The sequence below is a fragment of the Neomonachus schauinslandi genome, chromosome 15, assembly GCF_002201575.2.
Source record: "Neomonachus schauinslandi chromosome 15, ASM220157v2, whole genome shotgun sequence".
NCBI classification, from domain to species: domain Eukaryota; kingdom Metazoa; phylum Chordata; class Mammalia; order Carnivora; family Phocidae; genus Neomonachus; species Neomonachus schauinslandi.
Genome location: NC_058417.1, coordinates 29,232,027 through 29,247,801, shown reverse-complemented (window position 1 = coordinate 29,247,801; position 15,775 = coordinate 29,232,027). Strand labels below are relative to the sequence as shown.

The 15,775-nt window shown below is 40.9% G+C and overlaps 1 protein-coding gene across 2 annotated transcripts in view; it reads left to right on the top strand.

The window, feature by feature from the left end:
• Positions 1-15,775, top strand: part of ANKFN1 (ankyrin repeat and fibronectin type III domain containing 1) — a 178,177-nt gene that overhangs the window by 87,593 nt on the left and 74,809 nt on the right. For both annotated transcript variants that reach the window (XM_044921728.1, XM_021704390.2), the window contains 2 exons: positions 9,722-9,819; positions 12,414-12,504. In XM_044921728.1, coding sequence (XP_044777663.1) covers positions 9,722-9,819; positions 12,414-12,504 — 189 coding nt within the window. The remainder of the gene's footprint in view (positions 1-9,721; positions 9,820-12,413; positions 12,505-15,775) is intronic.

The window sequence follows — 15,775 nt, the reverse complement described above, 5'->3', positions numbered from 1 at the left end:
GTTTCTATCTCTGGCACCCGACCCCGGGTGGAGTCTCCAAACCCAGCAGATCCCTGCGGCGCACTCCTGCGCGGCTCCTCCCAGGGGAGGAAGGTGCGTCTCCCCGGATCTGCCGCTTGTTGGGTCCCTGCTGGAGGAGCAGTGGCCTGACTGTGCCGCGGATCACGGTTTATGGCAACCCCGAGCTGAGAGCCCGCGCCTGGGCTCCGCCTCTGCAGCCGGCTTCCCTGCTCCGATACCTGGGAGCTCTGCCACACTCAGGCACCCCCGGTCTTCCTGTGACCCTGAGGGTCCTGAGACCACACTGTCCCGGAGGGTTCCACCCCCCACTTAGCCACCAGAGTGACGTCCCTCGGCGGAGCAGACTTTTAAAAGTTCCAATTTTGTGCTCCGCGGCTCTATCACTTGCCAGAAGCGGCCGCCGGAGGCCCCTCCCCCGCCGTCTATCCTCCCGAGTATCACCTGGGATTTACTTCTCCGCACATCCTACCTTCCAGAAAGTGGTCGCTTTTCTGTTCAGAGAGTTGTTGCTCTTCTTTTCTTCGATCTCCTGTTGAGTTCGTAGGTGTTCAGAATGGTTTGATCCCTATCTAGCTGAGTTCCTGGGACCAGACGAAATTTAGGTCTCCTACTCCTCCGCCATCTTGCTCCTCCCCCAAAAAAGCTTATACTTCTTTAATGAACAAAAATTTATTATCTGGACAGTTTCTATTAAAAAGTAGTCTCAAACAAGTGAAATCTATCTGGACATCCTATAACTCAAGGATTTGGCAGTGTTCCAGGGAGAAAGGAAGAGTCAAAAGTCTGTCTGAATTAATGACCCATGTGCCCATTTTCAGTCTATACTGTCTCAAAAGCACCCATACATAGAGCCCAGAGAATCACAAAATATAGTATTAATGTATAATAATAAAACACAATAAAGAATATACTAATAATGAAGCCCAGATAATCTGGTTTAGGAACGGAGCTCTTTCATGCCATCGGAAGTACTGGACTGGTTTGTCTTGTTCTACCTGCCATCAACATGCAAGTTTCTGCTGGGCAGCCCCTGACTCTGCCATCCTGGTTGCAGTCAAGGCCATGGATGCCCGCCCCACTGGCTGTGTGCTGTGCCAGTTTGTGGGCCAGCCCTGGCTTGGGCCGGAAGAACTGATGCAGGAAGCCTGGGCACCTGCACTGCCCATGGCCTGGGGCCTGGCCACCAGGCAGGCCTCCCAGATGGTGACTGCATGGTAACTGAACTTCTGCCCCAGAGCCCCTCGCTGTGCCACTCCTGCCTCCTTAAGGGGTTTTGTACCTCATTCTTGCCTCCTGGTAACAGAATGTTACCTAAACTATGCCTAAGACATCTGGTGCCCCGACACTATATCCTGCTGGTCAGGATACATCCAGCCTTAGAGTCTTTCTGAGCAATCACTTAGCACGCATTCAGCGGTATGATGGTAAATGTTTAACAACTGGCTCTCGGTGGGGGGTGGGGGTGTGTGTGCATGCGCGTGGGTGTGCATGTGTGTATACTTACACCTAAGACTATTACAACTTTTACTGAGAGGATATCTAGCACACAATTTTCAAATCATCATAATAAAATACACAATACTCTTTTTTGTAAGTTTCTTACAACCTGTTGATTCACCCAAAATGCTTTCGTTTATTTTTATCAAACTCTTGAATCTGTAAGCTAACCTGTAGCTGCAGTTAATGGGTGAGTATAGTTGCCATTTAAGTACTGGTGGATGTTTTCATTTACTTTAAGAAAGTAAAACAAGGAGAAACAACAAAGGCTAATGGTGGAACTCCACTCATTCATGAATGGCATAAAGCAACTGCTTTGTCTAATCAAGTAATAATTTTTGAGTACTGGAAGAATATTTCCTCAGGTTTTTTTGTGCTATTCACAATGAAACAGCCAGAGAAACTTTCAACCTGCATTATTGACATTTTCTTGATCACTTTCTTAAGCCTGGACCAGTGATGAGCACATTTCTCCTGTTAAGGGTCAGAGAGGAAATATATTAGGCTTTGTGGGCCACATATGGTCTCTGTCACATATTCTTCTGTGTGTGTTTCACAGTCCTTTAGAAATGTAAAAACTCAAACCATCCTCAGTTCCTGGGCCACACAAAACCAGACTTAGGCTGGATTTAGCTCATGGAACTATAATTTGCCAATACCTGACCTACACAGCTCACAAAATTAAAAAAAAAAAAAATCAAGACCTGATTTCTGATTTTTATGGTGTAAATATTCCAACCTTGGCCAATTTCAAGCTACCAATGTAATGTCACTGAAATGACTGGGAAGAGATGTGCACTGGTGCACCATTATGTATTATTTCCACTATTCAGATACCGCAGATATCAATAACCTTGAGAGCATAAATAATAGCAAAATGCAGTGAAATAAGGAGCAATGAGTTTTAAATATTTACTGTCTTTAATATAATTTAACTTTGAATTCATATAATTTAATTTCTCATGATGGCTGTGCTTAAACACTAGCTTGCAAAATTCCTGAAATTTTAACAGTCCGTTCTTGCAAGCTATCTGGGTCAACCCCAGCATCCTGCTGCATTTATCCCATTCAAACATGGTTGAGGGCCAAGCCCTGACATGCTCCGTCTCCCTATCTGTGCCACCTCTCAAAGCCACCCTATCACACTACCTCGTCTTCGATGTGCCATGATGAGTGAATTTTGCACTCTGTGATAAATCCGTGACCTTCCCAACTCTTAGTTTAACGTTCTAGGAAAACCAGGAGGTGAATCTACCAAGGAAAGATATCCTATAAATGTAAAGAGAAAAGTGATTTCTACATGACCTGGGGCTTGGGGGTTACTTCTGCTTCCAGTAATCCTAATGGTGCCAATGATTCAGACTTTCTGAGCCCAAAACTGCAGAAATTACTGAAGGCAGTTTTGTTTGGAGGCGCCCGGGATTAAGTGTCCAGAGAAGTAAATGAGAGGTGAAGCTCCGAGAAAAGGTGAGGGCTGGCAGCACCTGGGCCCCTGGAAAAGTGGAATTCATTCAACAAACATTTCATGCTAGGCTTGGAAAGAGAGTAAAAACTATTAATAATAGTAAGAATCATATAAATGATAACACCTTTCATTTAGAAAGCCAAGGGGATCAAGAGAAAGAATAAATTTAGATACGAGCCATAATAGGAGCGAAATAAAAATGCAAATAGATCAGACCATGGTTACTTGTAGTACTTATGTACTTTTCAAAACCCTGAATTTTAGACAGCTCTGCTTCTGGTCAGTGTCTGTGCATCACTGTCATACAGCAGGCAAAACTATGACAGTACACAACGTATAGGGATGTGTTGTTTTTGTGGTTACAAAGTCTGACCATAAATATATGAATATAAGCTCTCTGATTCCAACTTTGCTTTTAATCTTCTAGAAGTAGAGGGTGCAGGAAGGCTTTACTAGTGTCAAAAAAAAAAAGCCTTTTGCCCTTAATTTAAATCATTGTTTTTCTAGGGAAATTTAATTTGGGGGAAAAAAAATGTTTTTCTAATTAACTGGAAGACTGTGTGCTATGCAAACAATAAAGATTCTTGTTTGAAAGTAATGCATGCCCCTGCTCCTAGGACTACCAAGGGAATTTAAAATAAAAAATGCAAGCAGCTCCAACCTCGTATTTTGCCAGAGCTAAACAGAATTCCCAGATCCAGAGTTTTCACGTCAGTTCCCAATTTAAAACCCACAAGTGTTGAGCGGGTTCAAGCTTCGGCAAGACACATCTTCTCATCTCTAGAAATGACTGTATTTGATCTCTTTCTGGGTTTCTCGGCACGTCCCTCACTCCCTCTTTCTTCCTCTTGTGCTATGGTTGGCCTCAGAGGTTAGAAACTACACAATTAGACGGATCTGGGAGGCTTTCATAATGCTCTGGTGCTGGGCTGGGCAGTCTAGCCAAATTCCGTTCATTAGCTAAGGCGCCGGGGTGAGTGTGGCCAGTAAGAATGCCGTTTGGGTTCCATTGAAGTGCTGATAGGGAACAGGAAATAAACTTTTATTTTTTTGGTTCCTGAGCGGCAGTATGGACAAGTGAAGAGTCTGGGACGCTGGGAATCTGGAGGCCAGGAATTAATCTCCATCTCAACCACTTACTGGGCAGCTCAAGCAACTTCTGTTCTCTTTCTGGTTGTCTTTTTTTCTATTCTGACACTGTTTTCTTATTCTTTATGTACCAGGGTCAGATTTCTGTCTACCTTAGACGTGAAGCATTCCAAAGTCAAGAATCAAGTAATCAGTTCACGCACCAGTTACTGAGCCCCCCCCCCATGCTGTGCTACATGCCAAGACAGGTGCTTCGTAAACTGGTATTAATGCAACATGCTCCCTGATCCCAAAAAGCTTACAGAAGACAGAGGAGGCAGATCTCTTAGAAAATGAATACAAAACAATAAAGCAAGTGCAGTGTGAGAGATATATTGAAGTCGCTATGGGAAAACTGACAAAAGAGCTTCCCTTGGAAAGCCAGGGAAAGCTGTGGAAAGGAAGGGACTTGGAACCACTCCTGTTTGAATGAAGGGGAAGATAATTTTGGGGAAGAGGAGAGCATACCAAAAGAGAAAAAACAGCAAAAATGATGGGTCTGAGGTCAAGTGACATAGGTTAAAAGCGGAGGGTTTGAGCGGGGTGTGGGCAAGAAGCAAGAGTATACCTCTTACAGTATGCTTCTCCTGACGTGTGCACAGGATAAAGCAGCTCTGGGCTTTGAGGGAGAACTTGGGTAACAGCAGGTTTTCGATGTTTTTTATCAATTAAGTAGAAACTAATTAGACACTGATGCAATGTTCTCTCTCTTTTTTAAGGATTTTATTTATTTATTTAAAGAGAGAGAGCATAGGCGCCTGGGTGGCTCAGTTGGTTAAGCGACTGCCTTCGGCTCAGGTCATGATCCTGGAGTCCCGGGATCGAGTCCCGCATCGGGCTCCCTGCTCAGCGGGGAGTCTGCTTCTCCCTCTGACCCTCCCCCCTCTCATACTCTATCTCATTCTCTCTCTCAAATAAATAAATAAAATCTTTAAAAAAATAAAAAAATAAAGAGAGAGAGCATGAGTGGGGAGGGGCAGAGGGAAAGGGAGAGAGAGAATCTTAATCAGGCTCCACGCTCAGCATGGGAGCCCGACACGGGGCTCGATCTCAGGACCCTGAGATCATGACCTGAGCTGAAATCAAGAGTCAGACGCTTGACTGAGCCACCCAGGTGCCCCTGTAATGTTATCTCTTTGTGCCTTTATTTCTGCAGGGTCTTTACCGTTCAAGAAACTAGCCTGAAAACTTAAGAGAGTTACTGGCCAAAGCAAGGCATATTATTCACAGAGCTCATACCATGAGGCTGGAAATGTACCTGCACTGTAGACTTTGTCCTGCTTATGCATCCTAACACTTCAGTCCTGAATTTTCTACTCTTGCACTGATTCTGTGACTTTTCTCCTTACCTTATAGACTTCAGGTGACAAGGCTAGACCTTCAGGAGCTCTTCTTAAGCTTTCAGCATGTGGTTTTTATAGCTACCATCCGGTAAATAGAGGTGTTCAGCTAGAACTTTCCTTCCCAAATGACTCTACTTGCTAAAGCTTAGATAAAAATGAAATATTTGTTAAAATAATAAAGTGTCATATTTAAAATATTCATAGTTATTTGATATAAATATAGTGAATCACAGCTTGAGCCAGAGCCAAATTCTAAGAAATACTAACACCTAGGTTTTGTCTGGTACCTTTCTTGCTAATGTTCAACTGCTATGAGCCATTGCATGATTAAACCCTACTTCGATTTCCCAGACCTAAGTAGAAACAGTTGCCCTGATCTTTATCTTAAAATTATAAGTCTTATACAGTTTTAAACTTCATATACATGGCTCCAGTCCTTCAGGGATTTAGAGCAGGCTTATAAGTGATTTTCTCATGGCTTTAATATTAAGTCTTTAAACTACCTACACATAACTTTCCAGAGAGACCATGCTAAGTTGCCTTCTCAGAATTCCCAGTGGGCTCTCAAAGTGATTCCTGCTCACTCTGTTTCCCTCCCTCATTTTTTAAATGACCAGAAGCTCCTTTATTCATGTCGAAAGAGTCCACCAACCCGATGAAGTACATAGAAGAAAAAGATTGTTGGTTGCCCCAGAACAGACTGTCCATTCCAACAAGGAGGATTTTTTTCCTTCCATGTGAATCTTCTTTCATGTTATGAGATCTAATTAGACTAAATGCTTAAAACTTTCTATTAACTTCCAAAGCAGAACCGTATCTCCTTACAAAGCTATTTCTGTTTGTTTTTTGTTTTGTTTTTCAAGAAGACAGGTCCTCTTTTCCACCTGAAACATGTTTTGTAAAAACATATTTCAATAGAACATGAACAGTTGTTACTCAAAAATAAATCATTTCTTTTAAATTTTAAAGACTGTATCTTCGAGGAACTTGTCATTAATCCCTTGGAGGTATTCCCATGAATCCCTAGCTCTTCTTTTAGGAAGTCAGCCCCGAATCCTTAGCCTGGAATCAGAAAACCGTGACTCTCACCCTTCTGCTTGGAGCTCCTCCACATCAGTCAATGATGCATGTCTCAGTGAACCAGGGATATTTCTGTTTCCAGAATTTTCCTGTATTCCTTGCTTTTTCTAGATATACTTGCAGATTTGCTACTGATTTTCATTTTGTTTTGTTTGTGATAATGTCTTCAATGATTTCCTTTTTTTTCTTTAGCTAGATATATGCAAATTAAGCTATGAAAGTGCTATGAAATAGCACTTTCGGTAGCATGGTGAAGCCCAAAGTCAAGTTGACTTTGAGAGTTGTGGCTTCTTCAGAGCTAGTAGCTCATAAGCATAATAAAATATTTTGGAAAAAAATGCATACATAGATACACATTAATATATATATTAAGTCTTTTAGAATATATATTTGTAAGGAAGTGTAGGCCTAATTTGAGATTTAACATATAATCTTAATCATTTGATTCTAATTACATTTTACAACATGCCTGAGAGCTTCAAAGGGCAAGGGACTGGAGAAGAAGATTCACAGGAAGAAAAATATCTCTCCTTGTTGGAAAAACCAGTGTACTCTAGGCATGTGTGTATGTGTGTGTATCCATGCATATAATCAAATTGTATATAAAATATTTAGGAAGTACATTCTATGCACCAAGCACACAAATCCATGTACTAGAGAAGAAGGGAAAGGTATTTCACCTATTCTCAAATTTGTCATAATCTAACAAGAGAAAGAGATACATATAATAAAGCATAATATGTGTGTCATAAATCTTATTTTCATATGAATTAAGGGCTTTGGGAGCACAGAAACAGGTGTATTTAATTATTCCTGTGGAATTTAGAGTTAACTTTGCTAGATCTTAATGGATTAGCAGAGTTTCACAAGCAGCAGTTGGAAGATCAGCAAAAGACATAGAGGCAGAAAAGTACACAGAATAACCAGGTAACAGGGACTTACAGAGCAAGGACTTTGCTGTGAGACATGGTAGGAGATGAAGATAGTAGAGTAAAGCTGGGACCAGATTATGAAGGTCCTTGAATGCCTTGTTAACTTTTCATTTTATTTTATTTTGGGTTTTTAAATTTTTTTTAAGATATTTATTTATTTGAGAGAGAGAGAGAGAATGAGCAGGCGGGAGGGGCAGAGGGAGAGAGAGAGAGAGAGAGGCACAGACTCCCTGCTGAGCAGGGAGCGCGACGCAGGGCTCGCTCCCAGGACCCTGAGATCACGACCTGAGCCAAAGGCAGATGCTTAACCCACTGAGGCACCCAGGGCCCCAACATTTCATTTTATTTTGAAAGCAACTGGACACTATGAAAAGACTTTAAGCAGAGAAATGAAATAATGAGATCCACATTTTTTGAATATAACTCAGGCTGGTAAGAGCAGATTGTGTATAAGGATAAGAAGATGAACAGAAAAATCAATTAGGAGAGTTGATCAGTTAATCAATCAAGCCTATACCTCCTTGCAAAAAAAAAAAAATCAATTGCAGATAGATGCACATGATTATAAAGTCCTGCTCTAGAATAAGTTCAGTGTGAGGGGCAGAGAGAAACTTATGGGAGACATTTTAAAGCAGAACCTACTGGGTTTAGTGATCAACTGATCATGAAGAATTGGGGAAAAAGAGGAGGCAAGGATGCTCTGAGATTTGGGGTTGGGTGATTAAGTATATGGCAATGCCATGAGCTGAAACTGAGAAAACAAGAGGAGACACCTATTTTGGCAAAGAGAAGGTACTAGCGGACGCTCACGTGCAGATCTGCAGGAGGAAGTCAGAGTCCTGAGAGAGGCTGGACCTAGAATTACAGTTTTGAGAGCCATCGTTGGCGCCAGAAGTGTGAATAAGGTCACTGCCTGGGACAAGCATGTGAAGCGAGAAAAGAGCCAAAACCAAACCCCCAAGAACATCACAGCAAAGGGAGAAGGAAATTTCAGAGGAACCAGGGAGAGCCCAGGAAAAGGGGTCAGGAGAAAGGAAGAAAGGGTGCAACCAAAACTGAGGGGAAAGAAGGCTTTAAAACATCAGGGAGGCCAGAGTGGCTGGCTTTCCCAGGAAGAGGCTGTTGCAGACAATCAGAGCACCAGGAACTTTAGGAAAGCAATTTCTATAGAATGAGGAGAACAAGCTAGATTCCTAGGAACATACAGAGGAGGGGCCGAGGGGCAGCACCCAGATCAGAGGGATGTGTGACTCCAGAGAAGCAGCAGGCCTCAGGGATGGTTCGGCTTAATTTTGAAGTACTGAAGTGTCACAGGGAACATAACTTAAATCTTAAAACCTATAGCTTGTCATCATGAGGGTTAGATGTGCAGGCCTTGTCTTCTAGGTGCCTAAGCTCCTGCTGCAATCAGATTGCCCTAAACTCTGCCATGGGTAAGCTGTCACTTAAGACACTTCATACTGCTGAGGCACAGTTTATCTTTCCTGACCACAATTTTTTCAACCAAGGGAAAATGTTATGAAAGAACATGGCCTCACAGCAAAATGGGGCGTTAGAATTTGGGTGTTAGGTTGAACTGTGAATGAACACTCACTTCAGGGATGTCAGGTGTGGGGGAGCACTGACACAAACCCCAAATCCTCAGGCTGAAGAGAAGCGAATGAAAAGCTTGGAAGACAAGGCCAGGGAGGAGGAGGAGAGCCTGGGGGGCAGCATGTGGGACACTACAAGAAGAGAGTGCTTCCAGAAGAAGAAGGTGTCCAATGACACAGAAAGAAATGGAAGGACACTTCTTTATTTGGAAAGAGAACGTCCCTGGGACCTTGAAATAGCACTTTCAGTAGCATGGTGAAGCCCAAACCAGACTTGGGCAGCTAACAGAAGGGAATGTCCTAGCGTACCCTTCACTTCTCCCATGCAATTAATAACTGACCTTCTACATACAATGAACTGTTACATATAATGGGCCTGAGCATGTGTGTGTCTATATCCAGAAGTACACAGATACATACACATATGTATATCTAAGGTATATTAATCACTGTTCAATGATTACTTATTTTCCTCTCTAGTTTTCAAAAATAATTGTGAACTTAGAAACTGACTTGTTACCCTAAGGAAGACTGTGAGATGTGCCAATACAGGGAAAGGAGGGTAAACTTACCGTTTTTGAGAGACACTTTTGCTAGAGTTTCTGTGATGCTTCTTGATATATGAGTAAATTTCATACTGTCTCTTTCTTTCTCTCCTTGCAGTGGAATGGAGCATGTCTAAAGACTTTTGTCCTTTGGTTGGAGAAATCATCATGGAAAACCTGCAGACCCTGAGATGCACAATCACAGGACTTACAACGGTAAATGCCAAATCCTCCCATTAGGCTTCCCATTCCCCTGCCCATGATGTTTGTACTGGGATTTGGGTAGCAAATGCCTACTCTGGAAGCAACTGCCAACACCCAGTCCTCTGGCAACAACTGCCACTCGTTAAGTGTGATAGGTCTGGTATCCATAATCTGAACCCCACAAAGGAGTGAGCAGACAGCATGAACCACTTTGTAAGCTGCCATGTTCTACAGAGATCAGAAAAAGACTGGCCTCATGCAAGCCTTGAAAGCTGCTGCTTTCTGGATCACAGTCTAATCTTCAGGGGGGATCAAAGGCTCTGAGAGATCCAATTTTGACTCCCTGTCTGATGGTAAAAATAACAGCCTCCTCTAACCCTCACCCCCATAGCCTCAGTTGAGATCAGTCATCTATTGGAGTCATACAATTTCCTGAGAGAAATCCTTTTCCCTTGATTAAAAAAAAAAAAAATCTGTCTAAATCTGCTTTCACAGAAAAGAAACTATATATGGTGGCACTACATTTCTCAGTAACCTGAACCAATTTAAACTGTGAATGAAAAACTGGAACAAACTGTGCTTATTTGTTTAACCAATCTAAACTCAAACATTAATTATTTATAGAACTCTAAGCCATATGAGCATATGCAATGCAAAAAATAAAAACAGCTAGCAAATCAGTTCATACTGGAACAAACCCTGTATCTCCTCAAATAATTAAAATGCAACAAAACAATCATCAAAGTCATTTTTAATGAAAAATTTTTTAAAGTATACTTAAGTGAAACCTGTTATTTTTTTTTTGCTCCAATTCAAATCATTAATATCTTAGACCTTTTATGCAAGAGAGAGAGGGAGAATTTTGTTTTTGTTGCCGTTCTCCTAAAAGATTAGTCCGTTAAAACAGTTATCTATAAAGTGTAAACCTGAAACCCAGCATTAAAAAGCTGCATTTGGTTGCATCTCTTCAAGTTTGAACCAGCTTATTCTAATAGAATTCTTGGTGGTTGGGTCACCACCACAGAATCTTGACTTTTAGTCCTAATCACACGTCTATACCAGGGCCAAAACTGTGGATTACCAGAGCAAACAAACCCCTGAGTGGGTGGCCCCCAGAGATGCTATCGCAGAAGACTGATTCCCAACCCTATAGCTCACATGATGGAAGAGGGCCAGAAGAGAACCCCAGGGAATTTCCTTTGCTTAAAAGAAAAAGTGATATCACGTGATAAAAATGGAAAACTCTCCACAGAGAATTTCTCTAATATTTCAACTAATTTTTATAGGGATTAAGTTTTTCCACTTGGTCGTCCAATGAGAGCAATTCAGACACTATCCTAATCACATAAAAGCCTAGAAGGAGACTGACCCTTCTGCAGAATCGCCATAACCCTGAAGTACCTAGAAACCTGTCTTTAATGTTAAAAAAAATTAACTTTATAATATGGTAAGGCCAACATTATTAAAATTTCTAGCAAAGGCCCTACAAAGATGTGGTGGGTTTTTTTGTTTTTTGGTTTTGTTTTTTACTTCAAACGCTATTTTATAATTTTCACAAGCAATGTTTTATCAAATGCTGGCTTCAAAAATGCCTCTTTGGGTTCACTGGGGGAAAAAAAATAACTTGTCAAAGCAAAGCAAAAATAGAAAACTATATAGAACATTTGAAAAGATTATACATAAACAAAAACAACTCCTAAATTTTTGGTGTCAGAAGACATTAAAGAATATAAGCCATTGTTTTAAAGATGGTTTTAAAACTGAAGTGAAATCGAAGAATTAATTTAAAAGTTTTAATAGCTGAGCAGAGATACTCATTGCAGCATTATTTTTTTTATTTTAAAGATTTTTTTTTTTTAATTCATTTGAGACACAGAGATACAGAGAGAGAGAGAGCATGAGCAGAGGCAGAGGGAGAGGGAGAAGCAGGCTCCCCGCTGAGACAGGAGCCCGATGTGGGCCTCGATCCCAGGACCCCGGGACCATGACCTGAGCCGAAGGCAGACGCTCAACCATCTGAGCCACCCAGGCGCCCCTCACTGCAGCATTATTTATTGTGGTGTAAAATGTGGAAACAATCTTAATGTTCACCAGTGGGGGAGACTGGTTAAATAAATGACAGTTATTTGCCCACGGTGAAGTACTATGCAGCCACTAAAAAAATGAACCAGATCTTTGATGTACTAAACTGAAAAGATGTCCATTGTAACTTGTTAATTTTAAAAGCAAGTCGATCAGCTAATAAAAGTGATGGTGACTGCCTCCAGGGAGGGGAAAATAAGGAGAAAGGTGAGGAATTGCTGATTTGGGTAAACCTTGCAGAACTGTGTGTGACTTTTAATAATTAGTGTATAACTCAGGTAGAGGAAAAAAGGTAATTATGACATTCCAATTTTGAAAAAAGAAAGCTCATAGAAACTAAAGTCACCCCAAAGATGTGTATTACTACACATAAATGTAATAAGAAAAGCTAGAAAGCTAAAGCATGGCTAGTGGATTTCCCAATGGATCAATGAGTTAATCAGACATAGGAACCTGCTTCTAGAGTAAAAGTGATTCAGTACAATTCCTAATGCATACATTCTCTCTATTTCGATACTTTTCAGGGCCAACAGTATTTTGTTCAAGTCTCGGCTTATAACATGAAAGGATGGGGACCTGCTCAGACCACGGTACCAGCATGTGCCTCGCCTTCTAGTAGGTGGTGGCTGTGAACTCTCTCAAGCCTGGCCACAGGCTCCAACCTCCCCCTCCATCCATCCTCAGGATACCATTGCCATTCCTTCTCCCCGCTGCTTGGGACTAACAAGACCTCCTCAGAATAGCATCGGGGCCACATAATGAATGATTCCTCTGCAGAAATGTTCCCCTGGGAGGCAACTCAGTGGAATGAAAAGAGAGGGAATTTGGAACCAGCAAGACCGAATTTGATACCCAGGATACCTTTTATTAGCTGTGTGGCCTTCAAAAGTTCCTTAAACTCTCTCAATCTGTAGAATGAATCCAACCCTACCTTTCCCAAGGCTTTTGTGGGGATGTCGTGAATGACACAGCAGGAGTAGCGGCCCATTCTAGCTCTCTTCTCTCCTCCTCACCCCCTCACCCACATCAAATTGATAAGGGAATGGGATATAGCAAATCTTATTTATCTGACATTCTGTCAGAAGAAAACGCTTTCTTACTAACAGGCACTCCGCTACACTCTGCTACAAATATAACATTATAGTGATGGCTGAAAACCCCAGCAAAAGCCTCTTCTAATTATGTGAAGATTAATAATTTATGTCTGGTATATTTGGTAGCTCTCTGTTAACCAGGAAATTTAATTAACCAGAAGAAACATCTCTAGGTACACCATATGATAGATTTTTCTGCATAATGAGCTCTAAATTTGTTTTCATTTTTTTAAAAACCTTCAGGAATATGATAGTTCAAAATGGTATCATATGCTTCTTGTAAGAGTGCATTCTTTGTGGGACACAATTTGCCATAATAAGAACAGTCATTTCTTTTTACTCCATAATTATTTATCTAGGAATCCAACCTAAGGAAACAAAGGCAGAACAAACAGTTATGAACAAATATGCACACTGTAGCAGTGTATCAATATAGTGAAATACCATGTATAGAGAGAACAAATATCCAATATTATTTCAATGGTTAAATAAAGTATGATATATACATATACACATTATAGAACAAAATGAAACCACTAAAATGGTGTTTAAAAAAATTCACTCTGTGGAAGAAATTCTTACTTTATAAGTTTTATGTAAAAACAAAATGCAAAATTTTTTTTCACATATTTAAGCTGTGAGTTTGATTATTATTAGGTAGGCCTGTCTGCACATAAATGTCAACATTTGACAGTGGATATTTGGGTTATAAGACTGTAGGCTCTTTAGGGGTTTTTTTTTTTATATATTTATGTGTCATGTTTTATAACAACCCTTTACCTAGAATCAACCATGAATCAGGTGGCACATTATGGGCTTTCATCAGTGTCTCACGGAATCCTCACATGAGTCCCTCATCACTGTTCCTGTCTTGTGGATAAGCACCGTCATCTTCATCATCTGCATCACTCTGAACATCAGAGCCAACATAAGACTTACTATAATGCTGGGCATTAGTCTAAGAACTTTATGTGGATCAACTCATTTAATCTTCATAACAGACCCATTGGGGTGGTTTTTATTAGTAGTTCCATTTTACTGGTAAGGGAACTATTCACATAGAGGCACATGAATACATAGAGCCCAACATCACAAAATCAGCAAGCACTGAAGTCAGGCCCAAATCCTATGGCCCTTGTCCTTAACCACTATGCTGTCCTCCTCCTCTATTAATAAAGAAATTGGGATTTAGAGAGGATGTTGCCTTGCCCAAGGTCACAACTCTTGCATGTGGCTGAGCCAGGATTCAAGCCTACACTGATCAAGCCCATGCCATGTCTCCTATGCTGTGGGAACTAGTGCCCTGCTATCAGGCAGACAAGCAGACTAAGAGCCAGCCAGCCAACCCTTCTCGACTGCCATTTCTGGTGGATTCACATAGCTACACCAGGTGATACAGGGCTCTGGACCACAGACACCAGAAATCTCTAAGGCCCCTGCGTCCCATGGGCATTTGATGATTTAGTTATTCCAGTCTCACTTGGACATCTTTTTTATTAAAGACATCAGAAACACAAACTAATAATATTGCAAGATTAAGATACTAAGGGAAACCATCTCATTCTAGGGAGAAAAAAAAGAGTATATATTATTGATGAAGGATAGAAGGGACAGAAAAGAAAAAAAGAAAATGATAGTGTCAGCTGACCTGAAGGTGGGACAAGGGAAAACTTCCCACTCCAAATGCAAATTCTGATCTGCATATGGATGCATTACTTATAAGCATCAGATGTTCTACAAACTTCAAATTCTAATCAGACACTCTCCCTCACAGCCTATTTGAAAGGGCTTTCTCCAGAATGACAAGAACAGTCTTCTAGGACTGGGAAGAGTCACTTATTACTTGCTAATTAACATAGCAACTGCCAACCTTTCTAACATGGCCCATTTGACTAGTAGGAGTATCTGGCAAAGAACTAAAGTCCAAACATGTCATTATAGTTGCTGCAGACATGCCATATCACTTGGAAAAGAGCAATATAAAAACACTCCAGCTCTATTTATAAACAGAGTATGACATTGTGATGCAACATATATCAGTATTCAGATATTTACTAGAGGACAATGTATTCTAACATGACAGAGTAATTGGAAATTTGGTAATATGTTCCAGTAAGCTATAAAACCTTTTTTTTATATTTTTACAAAAGGCCTTAATGTGTTTTTATAGACTTATGTTATATGGTATGGTACATAATAAGAGAAAAGGACCCAGACAGGCTTGTCTGAGTTACGATCAGGAAAGCCCTGATATCGCCCCTGAATGTAAGCTCTGCATTGTGTTGCAGTTGAAGTGTCTCATTACCAGAACAGTGAACTGTATTATGTGGCACAATCTGCTCTTTTCCTACCACACTAAGTTTATTCCTGTCAGGTTCCTGATTTCTTAATATATTTTCAATTTTCTCCCTCATCCCTAAAGTCTCCTATTTTATGTAGTCGTCAGAACCTTCCAAACATCTATGAGAAAAACTCATTCTTTCCAAAAACCTTGGCATCATGTCCACTGCTCACTTGGGCTGCAATTTAGCATTAGCAATTTTGAAATGTATCATAAAGTCATCAGCTTGAGCTTGCCTCTGATGTAACAGGGCTCAGCTCAAAGAGCCAGCTCCATTTCATCTCCCCTTGCGTTGATGGCAGTATTAACACTCGTTAGAATATATTAGCATGTGCAGGGCCACATAATAACTCAACCACCCAGAAGTCTTACTCAAGCAAATATTACTCCTCTTATCATGAGCACTAAAGACGCATTCACCCAACTGAGGGAACAAACTCATAATGGCCTT